This window comes from Eublepharis macularius, chromosome 4, assembly GCF_028583425.1.
Source record: "Eublepharis macularius isolate TG4126 chromosome 4, MPM_Emac_v1.0, whole genome shotgun sequence".
NCBI lineage: Eukaryota > Metazoa > Chordata > Lepidosauria > Squamata > Eublepharidae > Eublepharis > Eublepharis macularius.
The window spans coordinates 183,122,500-183,136,434 of record NC_072793.1 but is presented as its reverse complement, the minus strand read 5'-3'; the positions used below and the strand labels follow the sequence as shown (position 1 = coordinate 183,136,434).

At 49.1% G+C, this 13,935-nt stretch overlaps 1 protein-coding gene across 1 annotated transcript in view; it reads left to right on the top strand.

The window, feature by feature from the left end:
- The window catches only part of LOC129327998 (zinc finger protein 160-like), a 32,455-nt gene that overhangs the window by 10,705 nt on the left and 7,815 nt on the right, over window positions 1-13,935 (top strand). Inside the window, 7 exon segments of the mRNA XM_054976738.1 lie at window positions 2,764-2,849; window positions 3,552-3,672; window positions 4,203-4,295; window positions 6,073-6,141; window positions 9,768-10,144; window positions 10,226-10,478; window positions 10,647-12,914. Of these exon segments, the coding sequence (XP_054832713.1) occupies window positions 2,764-2,849; window positions 3,552-3,672; window positions 4,203-4,295; window positions 6,073-6,141; window positions 9,768-10,144; window positions 10,226-10,478; window positions 10,647-12,914 (3,267 nt within the window).

Genomic DNA, 13,935 nt, shown 5'->3' with positions numbered 1-13,935 from the left:
GAGAGATTTAGAAGATTTAGAACTACTGGGGAAATAAAACAAAATTTAACAACCAATAAGCCTCCAAGTCCTGATGGCACACACCGAAGAATTCTTTGGGGACTCAAACGTGTGATTCTTCCTCTACTATCCTGTTTATGAGTCCATTGGCACCTGAGAGACCAAGAAGATGTTCAGAGAGTAAGCTTTCAAGAGTCAGACCTCTCTTCCTCAGATACAAACTGTGACTCTCAAAAGCTTACACTCTGAACATCTTCTTGTTCTCTAAGGTGCTAATGTGGACTCATACACTGGTGTTCTACTGCACACCAATAAAGCGACCCATCTAACCTGTTTATGTAACTGATCACTAAAATCAGCCATTGTACCTGAAGACTAGAGAGTAGCAAATGTTACATCCAGAGGGGATTAAGGAAATTACAGGCAGTTCGCCTAACATCTGTCCAGGCACATGAGTAGAAACTGTAATCAAAATTGGATTGTTAGGCGCATAGAGGAACAAAGCCTGCCGGGAGAAAATCAGCATGGCTTTTGGAAAGGGAAATCCTGCCTCACCCGCCTTTTTGAATTCTCCGAGAAAATAAACAAGCAAGTACGCAAGGGGGACCTGGTAAATATTATATCCTCGGACTTTCAAAAGGCATTTGGCAGGGTCCCTCACCAAAGTCCCCTGGGTAAGTTATGAGGTAAGAGGACGTGTCTTCTTATGGATAAAAACTTGGTTAAACAACAGGAAGCAAAGAGGCATCAGTGGCTATGAGCCACAAGGTCTAGATGGGACTCTCTGTCTAGGGCAGGGAGGCTCTGTCTTCTTGGTGTTTGGGGGGGGCAGTCAGTGGGAGGGCTTCTAGTGTCCCCTCCCCACTGGCAGACCTCCTGAGGACACCTGGTTTTTGGCCTCTGTGCGACACAGAGTGTTGGACTGGATGGGCCATTGGCCTGATCCAACATGGCTTCTCTTATGTTCTTGAAGAGAAGGGATAAACAGATTCTGCTCCCGATGGAAGTAAGTACGTCGTGTTGTCCCACAAGGATCAGTATTGGGTCCAGTGCTATTGAAACGGTTCCTAAATGCTCCAGAACTGAGGGGTGAGCAGTGTAGTGGCCAGGTTTGCGGATGGCACCCACATTTTCAGGATGGTGAAAACCAGGACCAACCGTGAAGAGCTCCAGCTCCACAAAATGTGTGAGTGGGCAACAGAGGGGCAAATAAAGTGGAAAGCAGGCAAGCGTGAGGGGATGGAACAAAAACCCCAACATTCAGTATCCGCTTGAAGATTCAGGACGACCAAAGGGACATGCTTCTACGCCTAAGGAGTGATTGACGTGGAACGCAGTGTCAGGGGATGCCGCGACGGCCACGGGCACAAAGGGCTTTAAAAAGAGGCGAGTCAGAGCGCCATGCAGGACGGCCTTGGAAAGGTTGCTAGCCATGGCGGCTAAGGGGGGCCTCCATGTTCGGAGGCAGCCAACCTCCGAATCCCAGGGGCAGGAGGCAACTTCAGGAGGAAGTATCTTCCGTGATGCCCCGTCGGCTCACATCAAATGCAGATCCCCCCTCCCTGCCATCGCCCCTCCCCAGGCCCAGGTGTGTGATGGGGGGGGCTGCTTTAGCTCCGCAGGAGGCAGCCCCAGGCCCCTTTCCCTCGAGGGCTGCAGCAGGGCAGGGAGCGGCTCCCCCTTCGGACTCTCCCCTGAACTCCCGGGCCAACCCCCCCCCCAAGGTGCACAGGGGACCCCCCCTCCCCTCCCCTCCCCTCGCCCCCCGCACCGGGCAGGCGGCGCCTTTGCCAAGAGGAGAAGCCGCGGGAGCGCGCAGCAGCCGGGCCACACCGCTCTGCCGCCCCGTCCCCGGCCTCCGAGGGGGGCAAAGCAGGGCAAGGCATGGGTGGGGGCAGTCAACTCGGGGGTTAAAGCGAGCGAGTCCGGACTCCTAGACGGGCAGCGGGGTGGGGTGGGGGTGGGGGGCTTGGGGAGGCCTCTTCCTCCCTCCCGGCCATGTGGCCCTGGTTCTGCCCGCGGCTGCCTCTGCTCCCTCCCGGACGCGTTTCGTGAGTTGCAATCGCATTTGGGGGAGGGAGAGATGAGACGGGGGGGGGATCCTAGTGTGTTCCCTAAAGACAGTAGTAGGTTCGGGGTCTGCTACTTGGCAAAGTCTCTCAGTTCTAGTAACAGCGTACAGAAATTTGGGTCACGCCTGCAGGGCTGGTTTTTTCTGAGCGCGGATGAATTCCCTTCCCGGCTGGCGTTTCCCACATGCTTCCCTGAGCCAGGCCGGCCATCCCATCACCGCATGGCACCTCCTCCTAGTTGTTTTATTATTTCAATAACTGTGTTTTATGCTAGTAAGAGAGATTTCTATTTTTACTGTTTTTTAACTTTGTATTGTGATGGCCTTTGGCCATATACAATTAAACGTGCTAGCTACTAGTTGGGTGGGGCAGGCCAGAGGGTCGCGTCTTCCCAGAGAGGGACGGATGGGGGGAGGGGTGTGGCTTCCAGCAGGGCCAGGGACTCAGCGCCCAGGAAAGGACGTGGTGCGACTGGGAGGGGGAAAGGCGGCCAGAACGGGGGGGGGGGGGCAAATGGAGAAGGAAGGTGGGGCTGTCCCTGAAAAGGATGGCTGGGTGGGGGGAGGCTCTGATCTGAGATCTTGAATTCTACCCCAGAGCAAATCCAGAGGGAGCTTCTCTGTAGGGACTGGCATAGAAATTTGTGTGCCCCAAAAGCGTTTCCCTCCATCTTTCTTTCCCTCCCTCCCAGGTAGCAGCACAAAGACCCCCTTGGCTGCTTCTCTTTTGTCTCCTCCTAGTGGTGAAGGGGAAAGACCAGCCATGCAGCCAGCTCAGGTAAGGGGAAGATGCACAGCAGATGTGAGGAAGGGGTTCCTTCTCTGTTGCAAGGCTCAGCGGATCGGGTTCCTTCCCTTCGGTTCTGGTGCCGCAAGATTATGAGGCTGCCCCTTTGGAAGGTGGAAAATGGACACAGCCTGTGTCAAGTTAGATGTTCAGAGAAGAAAAGATTACTGTGTTACAAGCGTCCCCTGGAAAAGGATTTGCTCCTCACCACGGCCATTTGTGGCCTCTCCCCCACTTGGCTGCTGGCCCCCTGCAGATAGGGAGAGCCCCCCTGGCCCCCGGTTCCCCCAGGGATCCCTGGGGTGGGGGAGAGACAAATGTCCCTATGGGGTCTTCTCCCCTTCTCCTTGTTCCACTTTGGTTTTCCTATCCCATGTTTTGCTTATGATTTATTTATTCCTGTTTTTTAAATGACATCCCTTTTTTTTTCACTGATCAGAGACCCAAAACACCTTTTCATTCAGTTCTCCTCTCTACCACTTAACCCTCCCAACAACAGTCTTGTGAGGTAGGTTAGGCTGAGAGACAATGAAGGGCTCAATGTCCCTGGAGAAGCATCCATGACAGAGACGGGATTTGAGCTCACTCCAACCAGGTCCTAGTCCTTCACTCTAACCACTATGTCAGATCAGCCATTGGGATTTTCTTTCTTATGGACCTCCTTTCCTCTTCTTCTCCTTCTTCCAGGGCCGGGTGTCCTTCGAAGAGGTGGCTGTGCATTTCTCCAAGGGGGAGTGGAGCCTGCTGAGCCCAGCGCAGAGAGCCCTGTACAAGGAAGTCATGCTGGAGAATTTTGGGAACGTGGCCTCTCTGGGTGAGGGTCCTTTCCCCCTGGGCTGCCTCCTTCTGGCTGAGGAGGGACTGCAGGGATTGAGGGGGGGCGTGGTCAGGCTGTCTGCCCATGGCCCAGTGGCTGATCTCTGCCTCTGTCAGTGATCTTTTCTCTGATATGGGAGGAGTTGTGGAGAAGGCATCCCTGTGCCTGGACCACCAGAGAGGGCATCAGAAGGGGTGCCAAATGAGCCTGGATACGGAGAAGGCAGGAGGGCCTAAGCAGGGGGCTTCCCCACAGTCTGGGCCTTGTCTTACCAAGGCAGAGATGTGGCTCTGGAAGGAGCTGTGCTGCCTTCTCTGGCACTGCCTTAGTTCTCAGCTGGTGTTTCCATCTCTTCTTGGCAGGGAGGAGGCACAGAACTGCCAGTGCCAGAAAAGGTTCCATTCCGCCCTGCCCCTCTTTCTTGTCTGTTGTGTATTTCTGAAGGAGCGGGAATCCTGGCTTGGAATTGCTCCATTTATGAGCACACAGAAGAGTCACAGTTTTGTCTTTCTTTTTTCTCATAAAAGGACCTGAGATTGCCAAATGTGACCTCATTTCCAGGCTGGAAGGAGAAGAAGAGCCGTTTCTCCTGGTCAATGATGCCGAAGAGGGATTGGCAGGTAGCTGCTTCGATCTGCTGTGGGGCTGTGCGATGCCTGCACTTCCTCCCAGAGGCTGGTGGATTTCTGTGGCCTTGTTTCTCCTCTCAGATGGAGCCTCGCCTCCAAAGAGCTTGACTGGGTTGTGAATGTTGAAACGGTGCTTGTAGGGCTTGAACATGCGAAAACAGGCAAATTCCTTCGGCAATCCCTTTAACTGGAGGGGGCAGGCCTTGGTCCTGGGGTGCTGGGCCTGCAAAGCAAAGCATCTGCTTTTCCCCAGAGAGGAGACCGAAAGCAACCCCTGACTGGTCTCGTAGGAACGCATTGTAGCTCCTCTCCCAATTGCAGAGGGGAGGAAAAAGGTCATTTCTCCTCTGGCCGGGGGGCAGGGGGGGCTGAGGGGAGAAGACCCTGCAGGCCCTTGTTTTGCCTCAGGAGTGAGCACCTGTCCTGCAGGCCTTGCTCTCAGGTTGCTGGACCTCAACGAGGAGCATTGCCCCAAGTCCCTTCCCTTTCTTCCTTCTCAGAGCCACCTCTGAGGTTTACGTTTGGCTTTCCTGAGACGGGCCCTCTTTCATGGCAGAAGAGTTCCCCTTTGACCTCAGCTATCGCGGAGGCAGGACAGAATTCTTAAAATTTCCTCTTGAGAACCATCCGAAGAAGACAGCAGCGGCCTCCGTGGGAGGGATCCCGGAGGTGATGGGAAGCTCCAGGCCGGCTCGTTTTCATGGTGTCACAGAGTGGGGAGGGACCCCCCCCCAGGCCCCCCCAGGCCATGGAGTCCGACTTCTTGCAGTCTGCAGGAATCCAACATCCCACCCCGTCCCCTGCAGGACAAAGAATACTTTCCATTTTCATTATTTCTGTGTTTTTACTATTTTAGATCAAAGCTCGCCTTGCTTTGCTCATTGAGACCTACAGAGTAAGTCTCCGAGGATCCTTTTTTGTACCTCCTCTCAGAGGAGACCATGGCCGGCTGGTAACATGCAAGGTCAAGTGCAAACAGCTGTTTATCTATCAACAAACGCCCCCCCCCCCAATTTTACAGCTATAAGGAGCAAAAGGGGTTTTTGGAGGGGGGGAACCTTCCCGCACCAGACCATTTTTTCGCACGTGTCCAGAGATGCTATATGTTTTTAAGGCATTCCATGTTGCCTTTGTTCCTGTCAAACTACCTTGTTTACAGCGGGGAGAAAGAGGAAAAGCAGTATTTGCATTCACACATGTCCTCTTGTTGGGGAGTCTTTCAGTGCAATCCGAAACAGAGTTACTCCAGTCTAAGCCTGTTGAAATCAATGAACTTAGACTGGCGTGACTCTGTTTAAGATTGCAGTTTGTTCATCAGTTTTCATTTTTACTCTTTTTATTCCTGCGTTGCTGAAGAAAGTTGATCTTGAGGCCTGATTTTTTTTTCTTAATACCTCATGGGTTCTAGCTTGAGAGAATTTGCCGTTTTCCTTAATTATGTATTTTATACATTACAGCAAAGCTTTTGATTGTGTGGATGATGAAAAGCTATGGAGAGTCTTAAAAGAAATGGGGGTGTCACAACATTGGATTGTTTTGATGCACTTCCTGTACTCTGGGCAAGAGGCTACTGTTAGGGCAGAATGTGGGGGAAGAGAAGGGTTCCCCATTGGCAAAGGTGTCAGACAAGGATGCCCATTATCTCCCTACCTGTCCAACCTGGATGTAGAGCACATCACTAGATTATGAAGGGGATGCTGTTCTCCATCAGATGAGCTCTTTCTTAAGGGACTGTTCCCCTTGTTGAATGGTCTACCTGCTCATCCAGTCTGCGTGGACATTGGCTATACTTTTGATGTGTTCAATTCTGACCAAGGCTGGATGACCTTCCTCCCAGGTAAGTATCTTCGTCACCTCCTTGTGTCACTATTATTAATATAGGCTGAGCATTTCCAGTCTGTGGCTAATGTTTTGTTTTCCATATTTGTTGACAGGGTCTTGTTAAGGGTTGTGGTCTTAACGTTACTAGACCACCCGGTGGAGTTTGCCTCGCTCCTCCCCTTCTCTTAGGCCACTGGGGTTTGCTCTCTGCTCTCAAGAGAATTCGATTTGCAGACTGTCAGCTGGCAACACGAGGGAGGTCTGGCCCTCAGCTACGATGTTGCCTCAATCATCCAGTCGGTGGACAGAGCCACTAGGTGGACACCAGTCAGCTCTGCATACCCTATGCCAGCAGCCCTGCCACCACCACAACCCCGCCTGGCTGCCCACCCATGGCAGCAAGGACAGCCCAGAATCTGTGTTGGAGCATGCTGTCTAATTCCCTCCCATTATTGGGGGTGGCAGCAGGGGCAGACCCTCTTTGCCTTCTCTTGCTTCTTGCCTCCCCATAACCCAGAGGACAGGACTAGGGATGTGCATTTCGGCTTTCTGAAAGCTGAAAGAAAGCCGAAACAAAAGTGTTTCGGCTTCTTTCAGGTTAGCCAAAACGTTTCAGGCTATGCCGAAACGTTTCAGCTTAGCCAAAAGAAAAAAAGCCGAAACGTTTCAGCTTTCTTTCGGCTTTCGGCTTTTTCAATGGGAAAATGCCTCCGGCGTATTCCCGCACGTCTGGGGGAGGCATTTTCCCTCCGAATCAGCCCACAATTGGTGGTGACCTTCCTCTAACCCCTCTCTACAAACCCCCCAAGTTTCAGACCGATTGGACTTTGGGGGGCCATGTTATGGCCCCCCAAAGCAGGTCCCCCTATCCTCCCTTAAGAAAGCGAAGGGGCATCTTCTTCATTATTTCCTATGGGGGAAAAATGAAGAAGCAGGCTTCCTTTGCCAGGGGTGGCATTTTGCATGCTTACCCCTTACCCTCAGGGGCCCTTCTCCCACCCCTCCTCCCACCCCCCACCAAGGCTCAGCCTGCTCCCACTTGGGGGGGGGCATTTCATGGCCTCCCCAAGTAGGTGCTCTAATTTCTACCACTGACAGCTGGGGGAGGCTTGTCTTGCCAGGGGTGGCATTTTGCATGCAAAATGCCCCCCAACCCTCTGGGGCCCTTCTCCCACCCTTCCTCCCACCCCCCACCAAGGCTCAGCCTGCTCCCACTTGGGGGGGCATTTCATGGCCTCCCCAAGTAGGTGCTCTAATCTCTCTACCACTGACAGCTGGGGGAGGCTTGTCTTGCCAGGGGTGGCATTTTGCATGCAAAATGCCCTCCAGCCCTCTGGGGCCCTTCTCCCACCCTTCCTCCCTCCCCCCACCAAGGCTCAGCCTGCTCCCACTTGGGGGGGGCATTTCATGGCCTCCCCAAGTAGGTGCTCTCATCCCCCAAAGTCCACCCCCTACAGCCCCACACAAACCCAATTCCCCCCCAGCTGCCACACACAGGCCCAAATCCCAACATTAGCCCCTCACAGACCCAAATCCACCCCAGCAGCCCCACACCCACCATAACCCCAGGGACAGGCTGGCAAAGGCCAGCCCTCTCCCTTTGTTCCCTATGCTGGGAACTTCTAAACTCTCTTTCCCTGGGCAATTCTGCACAGCCCAGGGGTGCCACAATGGTGGGCACACTTCTGAGTGCCAGCTGGTCCCTGTGAAAGAGCACCTGAACCACAGACACCCTCCCTCAAATTCCCCCACCACCTACAGAGATGGCTGGCCAGCCAGCCCCATTGTTCCCTATGATGGGAACCAACTGCACAACAAAGAATAAAACACGAACAACACAAAATAAAGTTTTTAAAAAATTATTTTCTCCCTTCCAAAGTACAAGTAGGCAAAACATAATGACACATTACACCAGCAGTCCCCCACACAGAAAAATAACACAACTCACTTCACATCAGAGAATCACAAAAGCACAATTCTTGTCAAAAACACTTTATTTCTTGAACAGCTTTAGGTTACACAGCAGGGGGGAACACCAAAGGGCATGGCAGCAGTATCTTACACAAAAATAACACAACTCACTTCACATTAAAGAATCACCCCAAATAAATTTCTGTCAAAAGCACTTTATTTCTTTAACTGCTTTAGGTTACACAGTAGGAAGGCACAACAGAGCAGGAAAGCAGTGTACTACACAAAAATGACACAACTCGCTTCACATCAGAGAATCACACAAACACAATTGCTGTCAAAACGGTGAAGTGGGTTGTATTATTTTTTGTAGTACATTGCTATCATGCCCTGTTGTGCCCTCCTACTGTGTAACCTAAAGCTGTTCAAGAAATAAAGTGTTTTTGACAGAAATTTATTTGGGGTGATTCTTTAATGTGAAGTGAGTGGTGGGGGGTGGCAGTAGAGGTGGGAAAAGGGCCCCTGAGGGATGGGAGGCATTTTGCATGCAAAATGCCACCCCTGGCAAGTCAAGCCTCCCCCAGCTGTCTGTGGTAGAGATGAGAGAAGCTACTTGGGGAGGCCATGAAATGCCCCCCCCAAGTGGGAGCAGTCTGAGCCTTGGTGGGGAGTGGGAGGAAGGGTGGGAGAAGGGCCCCTGAGGGTAAGGGGGCATTTTGCATGCAAAATGCCACCCCTGGCAAAGGAAGCCTGCTTCTTCATTTTTCCCCCATAGGAAATAATGAAGAAGATGCTCCTTAGCTTTCTTATGGGAGGATAGGGGGACCTGCTTTGGGGAGCCATAACATGGCCCCCCCAAAGTCCAATCCGTCTGAATCTTGGGGGTTTTGTAGAGAGGGGTTAGAGGAAGGTCTCCACCAATTTTGGGATGATTCGGTGGGAAAATGCCTCCCCCAGACGTCCAGGAAGACACCGGAGGCATTTTCCCATTGAAAAAGCCGAAAGCCGAAACGGCTGGCCGTTTCGGCTTTCGGCTTATTTGAAAGAAATTCCTCTTATGGCTTTCGGCTTTAGCCGAAAATTTTTGCCTTGCACACCCCTAGACAGGACCCCTCGGAAGCCAAAAACACTGCAGCCAGCCTGAGTCCATGAAGAGGCATCTCCAATACAGCAGCTGCTCCATTGCAAGGAGAAAGCAGGAGGTTTTCTGTGGTGGCAGAGAACAGAGAATGCCGATTCCAGGAAAATCATTTTTTCTCGAAAAGGACATACTATGCAGTTCCTCACAAAAAGAGAACATATAGCTGAACAGCATAAGATGTCTTCGGCAGCTGTTCAAACCTTCTACTTTATGTTAAACTATCACTAGCTGGCTGTCTCTGAGTGAGTGGATTTGTTCTCCCCAAAAGTGCCCCAAACCACTCAGCCTCTAAATTCTCCAAGGCAGGAAAGAAGAAACTTAAAATAGCAGGGTCATTGAGCTCGAGGGAAGGGGTGGAGGGCAGTCTCCATTGTCTATTCTTTGTGGGGGGGGGTTGTCTTCTTGGCTGCTTGGAATTCAAAAGGAATGGAGAAAGCAAGGGGGAGAACTGGATACAAACTTTGTGATCTTAACCCCTGAGCATTCCCAGAGTGCAAACACAACCATCACAAAGCAAAGGAGAAAACTCTGACATGGATGGCTTGTAAATGTGTCCTATCCTCACCCCAGGTTTCTCTTTCTTTCTGCAGGAGGTTTGTGGAGGTCAGCAAATGAAACATCTGAGCATCCAGCGATGGATAAAGGGGATACATATTCAGATGCGAAAGGGAAGGTTGAAAATTCTGATACCCTGCGGAAGGAGGGGAGAAAACGTCCATCTACAGGAAGGAATCATTCTGGTCTTTTGCGAGGTGAAAACGAAATTGAAATCCCATTGCTTGAAAAAATGTACCTAGAAGGCAATCAAAATGAGGACACAGCAAGTGGGGAAAATTTTTCTGAAAACTCAGATGTTAGCATGTATTGGAAAACATATAAGAGAAAGAAAAAATATAAATGGCTGCAGTGTGGAAAAATCTTCAGGCAGAGTGGACACCTTAATTCCCATCAAAGAATTCACACAGGGGCAAAACATTATAAATTCCCAGAGTGCGGAAAAGGCTTCAGTGGGAGTGGAACCCTTAATTCCCATCAAAGAATGCACACAGGCGAGAAGCCGTATAAATGCCTGGAGTGTGGGAAGAGCTTCAGTCAGAGTGGACACCTTAATTCCCATCAAAGAATTCATACAGGGGAGAAACCATATAAATGCCTGGAGTGTGGGAAAAGTTTCAGGATTAATGGACACCTTAATTCCCACCAAAGAATTCACACAGGGGAGAAACCTTATAAATGCTTGGAGTGTGGGAAAGCCTTTGGTTGGAGGGGAAACTTTACTCGCCATCAAAGAACACATACAGGTAAGAAACCATATGCCTACCTGGAAAGTGGCAAAGCTTTCAGTAATAATCAAAGCCTGTCTTACTATCAAAGAAATCACACAGGAGGGAAAGCATATAAATGTCCGGAGTGTGGAAAAGGATTCCGTTGGAGTGGAGAATTTAATTTCCATCAAAGAATCCACACAGGCGAGAAACCATATAAATGCCTGGAGTGTGGGAAAAGCTTCAGGATTAATGGACACCTTAATTCCCACCACAGAATTCATACAGGGGAGAAACCTTATAAATGCTTGGAGTGTGGGAAAGCCTTCAGTTGGAGGGGAAACTTTACTCGCCATCAAAGAATTCATACTGGGGAGAAACCATATACCTGCCTGGAATGTGACAAAGCTTTCAGTAATAGTCAAAGCCTGTCTCACCATCAAAGAATTCACACAGGAGGGGAAGCATATAAATGCTTGGAGTGTGGGAAAAGCTTCAGTTGGAGGGAAAACCTTACTCGCCATCAAAGAATACATACAGGGGAGAAACCTTATAAATGCTTGGAGTGTGGGAAAGGCTTCAGTAGGAGTGGAGCACTTAATTCCCATCTAAGAATTCATACAGGGGAGAAACCTTATAAATGCCCAGAGTGTGGGAAAGGCTTCAGTGGGAGTGGAGCCATTAATTCTCATCAAAAAATGCACACTGGCGAGAAACCATATAACTGCCTGGAGTGCGAGAAAAGCTTCAGTCAGAGTGGACACCTTAATTCCCACCAAAGATTTCACACAGGGGAGAAGCCTTATAAATGCCTGGAGTGTGGGAAAGCCTTCGTTTGGAAGGGAAACTTTACTCGCCATCAAAGAATTCATACAGGTGAGAAACCATATGCCTACCTGGAAAGTGGCAAAGCTTTCAGTAATAATAAAAGCCTGTCTTACCATGAAAGAAATCACGCAGGAGGGAAAGCATATAAATGTCCAGAGTGTGGAAAGGGATTCCGTTGGAGTAGGGATCTTAATTCCCATCGAAGAATTCATACAGGGGAGAAACCTTATAAATGCCTGGAGTGTGGGAAAAGCTTCAGTCAGAGGGAAAACCTTACTCGCCATCAAAGAATTCATACAGGGGAGAAACCATATAAATGCTTGGAATGTGGGGAAAGCTTCAGACGTAATGGACACCTTAATTCCCACCAAAGAATTCATACAGGGGAGAAACCTTATAAATGCATGGAGTGTGGGAAAAGCTTTGGTCGGAGGGGAACCCTTACTTGCCATCAAAGAATTCATACTGGGGAGAAACCTTATAAATGCTTGGAGTGTGGGAAAAGCTTCAGTGGGAGGAGAAACCTTGCTCGCCATCAAAGAATTCATACAGGAGAGAAACCATTTAAATGCCTGGAGTGTGGGAAACGATTCAGGATTAATGGACACCTTAATTCGCACCAAAGAATTCATACAGGGGAGAAACCATATAAATGCATGGAGTGTGGGAAAAGCTTTGGTCGTAGGGAAACCCTTACTTGCCATCAAAGAATTCATACTGGGGAGAAACCTTATAAATGCTTGGAGTGTGGGAAAAGCTTCAGTGGGAGGAGAAACCTTGTTCGCCATCAAAGAATTCATACAGGAGAGAAACCATATAAACGCCTGGAGTGTGGGAAAAGATTCAGGATTAATTAACACCTTAATTCACACCAAAGAATTCACACAGGGGAGAAACCTTGTAAATGCTTGGAGTGTGGGAAAAGCTTCAGTTTGAGGGGAAATCTTACTCGTCATCAAAGAACTCATACAGGGGAGAAACCTTATAAATGCCTAGACTGCGGGAAAGGCTTCAGTGGCAGTGGAGCCCTTAATTCCCATCAAAAAATGCACACTGGAGAGAAGCCGTATAACTGCCTGGAGTGTGGGAAAAGCTTCAGTCAGAGGGAAAACCTTACTCGCCATCGAAGAATTCATACAGGGGAGAAACCATATAAATGCATGGAGTGTGGGAAAAGCTATGGTCGTATGGAAACCCTTACTTGCCATCAAAGAATTCATACTAGGAAGAAACCTTATAAATGCTTGAAGTGTGGGAAAAGCTTCAGTGGGAGGAGAAACCTTGTTCGCCATCAAAGAATTCATACAGGAAAGAAACCATATAAATGCCTGGAGTGTGGGAAACGATTCAGGATTAATGGACATCTTAACTCGCACCAAAGAATTCACACAGGGGAGAAACCATATAAATGTTTGGAGTGTGGGAAAGCCTTCGGTTGGAGGGGAAGCTTTATGTACCATCAAAGAATTCATACAAGGGAGAAACCATATACCTACCTGGAATGTTGCAAAGGTTTCAGTAATAATCAAATCCTGTCTTACCATCAAAGAACTCAAACAGGAGGAAAAGCATATAAATGTCCAGAGTGTGGGAAAGGATTCCGTTTGAGTGGAGAACTTAATTCTCATCGAAGAATTCACACAGGCGAGAAACCATATAAATGCCTGGATTGTGGGAAAAGCTTCAGGATTAATGGAGACCTTAATTCCCACCAAAGAATTCACACAGGGGAGAAACCTTATAAATGCTTGGAGTGTGGGAAAAGCTTCAGTTGGCAGAGAAACCTTACTTGCCATTGAAGAATTCATACAGGTACCACCCTAAACATACCACTCGGTCTATAGTCGTTTAAGGTTGGGGGGCTGTCTGTAGGCAAGGAAAGGTCTTCCACCCAGGGCTTCTGAAAGAGAGGTATAATTTTCCAGGATGGGTTGTAGCTCACTGATGATACGTTGGATGGGTTTGAGCTGGGAGCTATAGGTGACAACCAGTGGTGTTCTGTTGTTAGTTCCTTTAAGGTTTGTCTTGGAGCAGACTGTTTCTGGGTACTAGTCTGGCCCTGTTGATTGGTTTCTTCACTTCATTTGGTGGGTACTGTAGTCGATTCATCTGAGAACGGCAAGATTGTTCAACTTCATTGAAATGAAGATATGGTTTAAGGAGGGGTGTATTGGTTGTGGGCCTAAAAGATATCCCCATGTATGAGAAATTTTAATCGCTATTTTTATATAGACTTGGGACAGTTAGCTAATGTTGAGAAATGATTTGCAAATCCTGCAAATATGGGAAAGGGATTTGATTGGGGCTTGTTTGTAGGTGGGGTTTCTTGGTTGTGATCTGCTCATCTTCTGGGGGAAGAAACTTCTTTGGACTCCTGTATGGAATTGATCTTTTTAAAATAATCTCTGTAGCAATGATGGATAGTGTGATTTTCTGTTGATTTTTTTCCAATATTGAGAGTGTTGAATAATGATGTTGTAATAAAAGCTTAGAATGGAAGCAGATGTTTTGTAATAGCATTTATTGGTGTCCTGTACCTGTTAATGGTCCTAAAACCATTCCGGAGGTTTTCCTCTGGCCCTTATTTAAATGATCCAGTACTGGAAAGGTTAGGGCTTCTTAAGAGCATGCTGATGTCTGAATCAGGCCTGGCCAGAGCTACCCA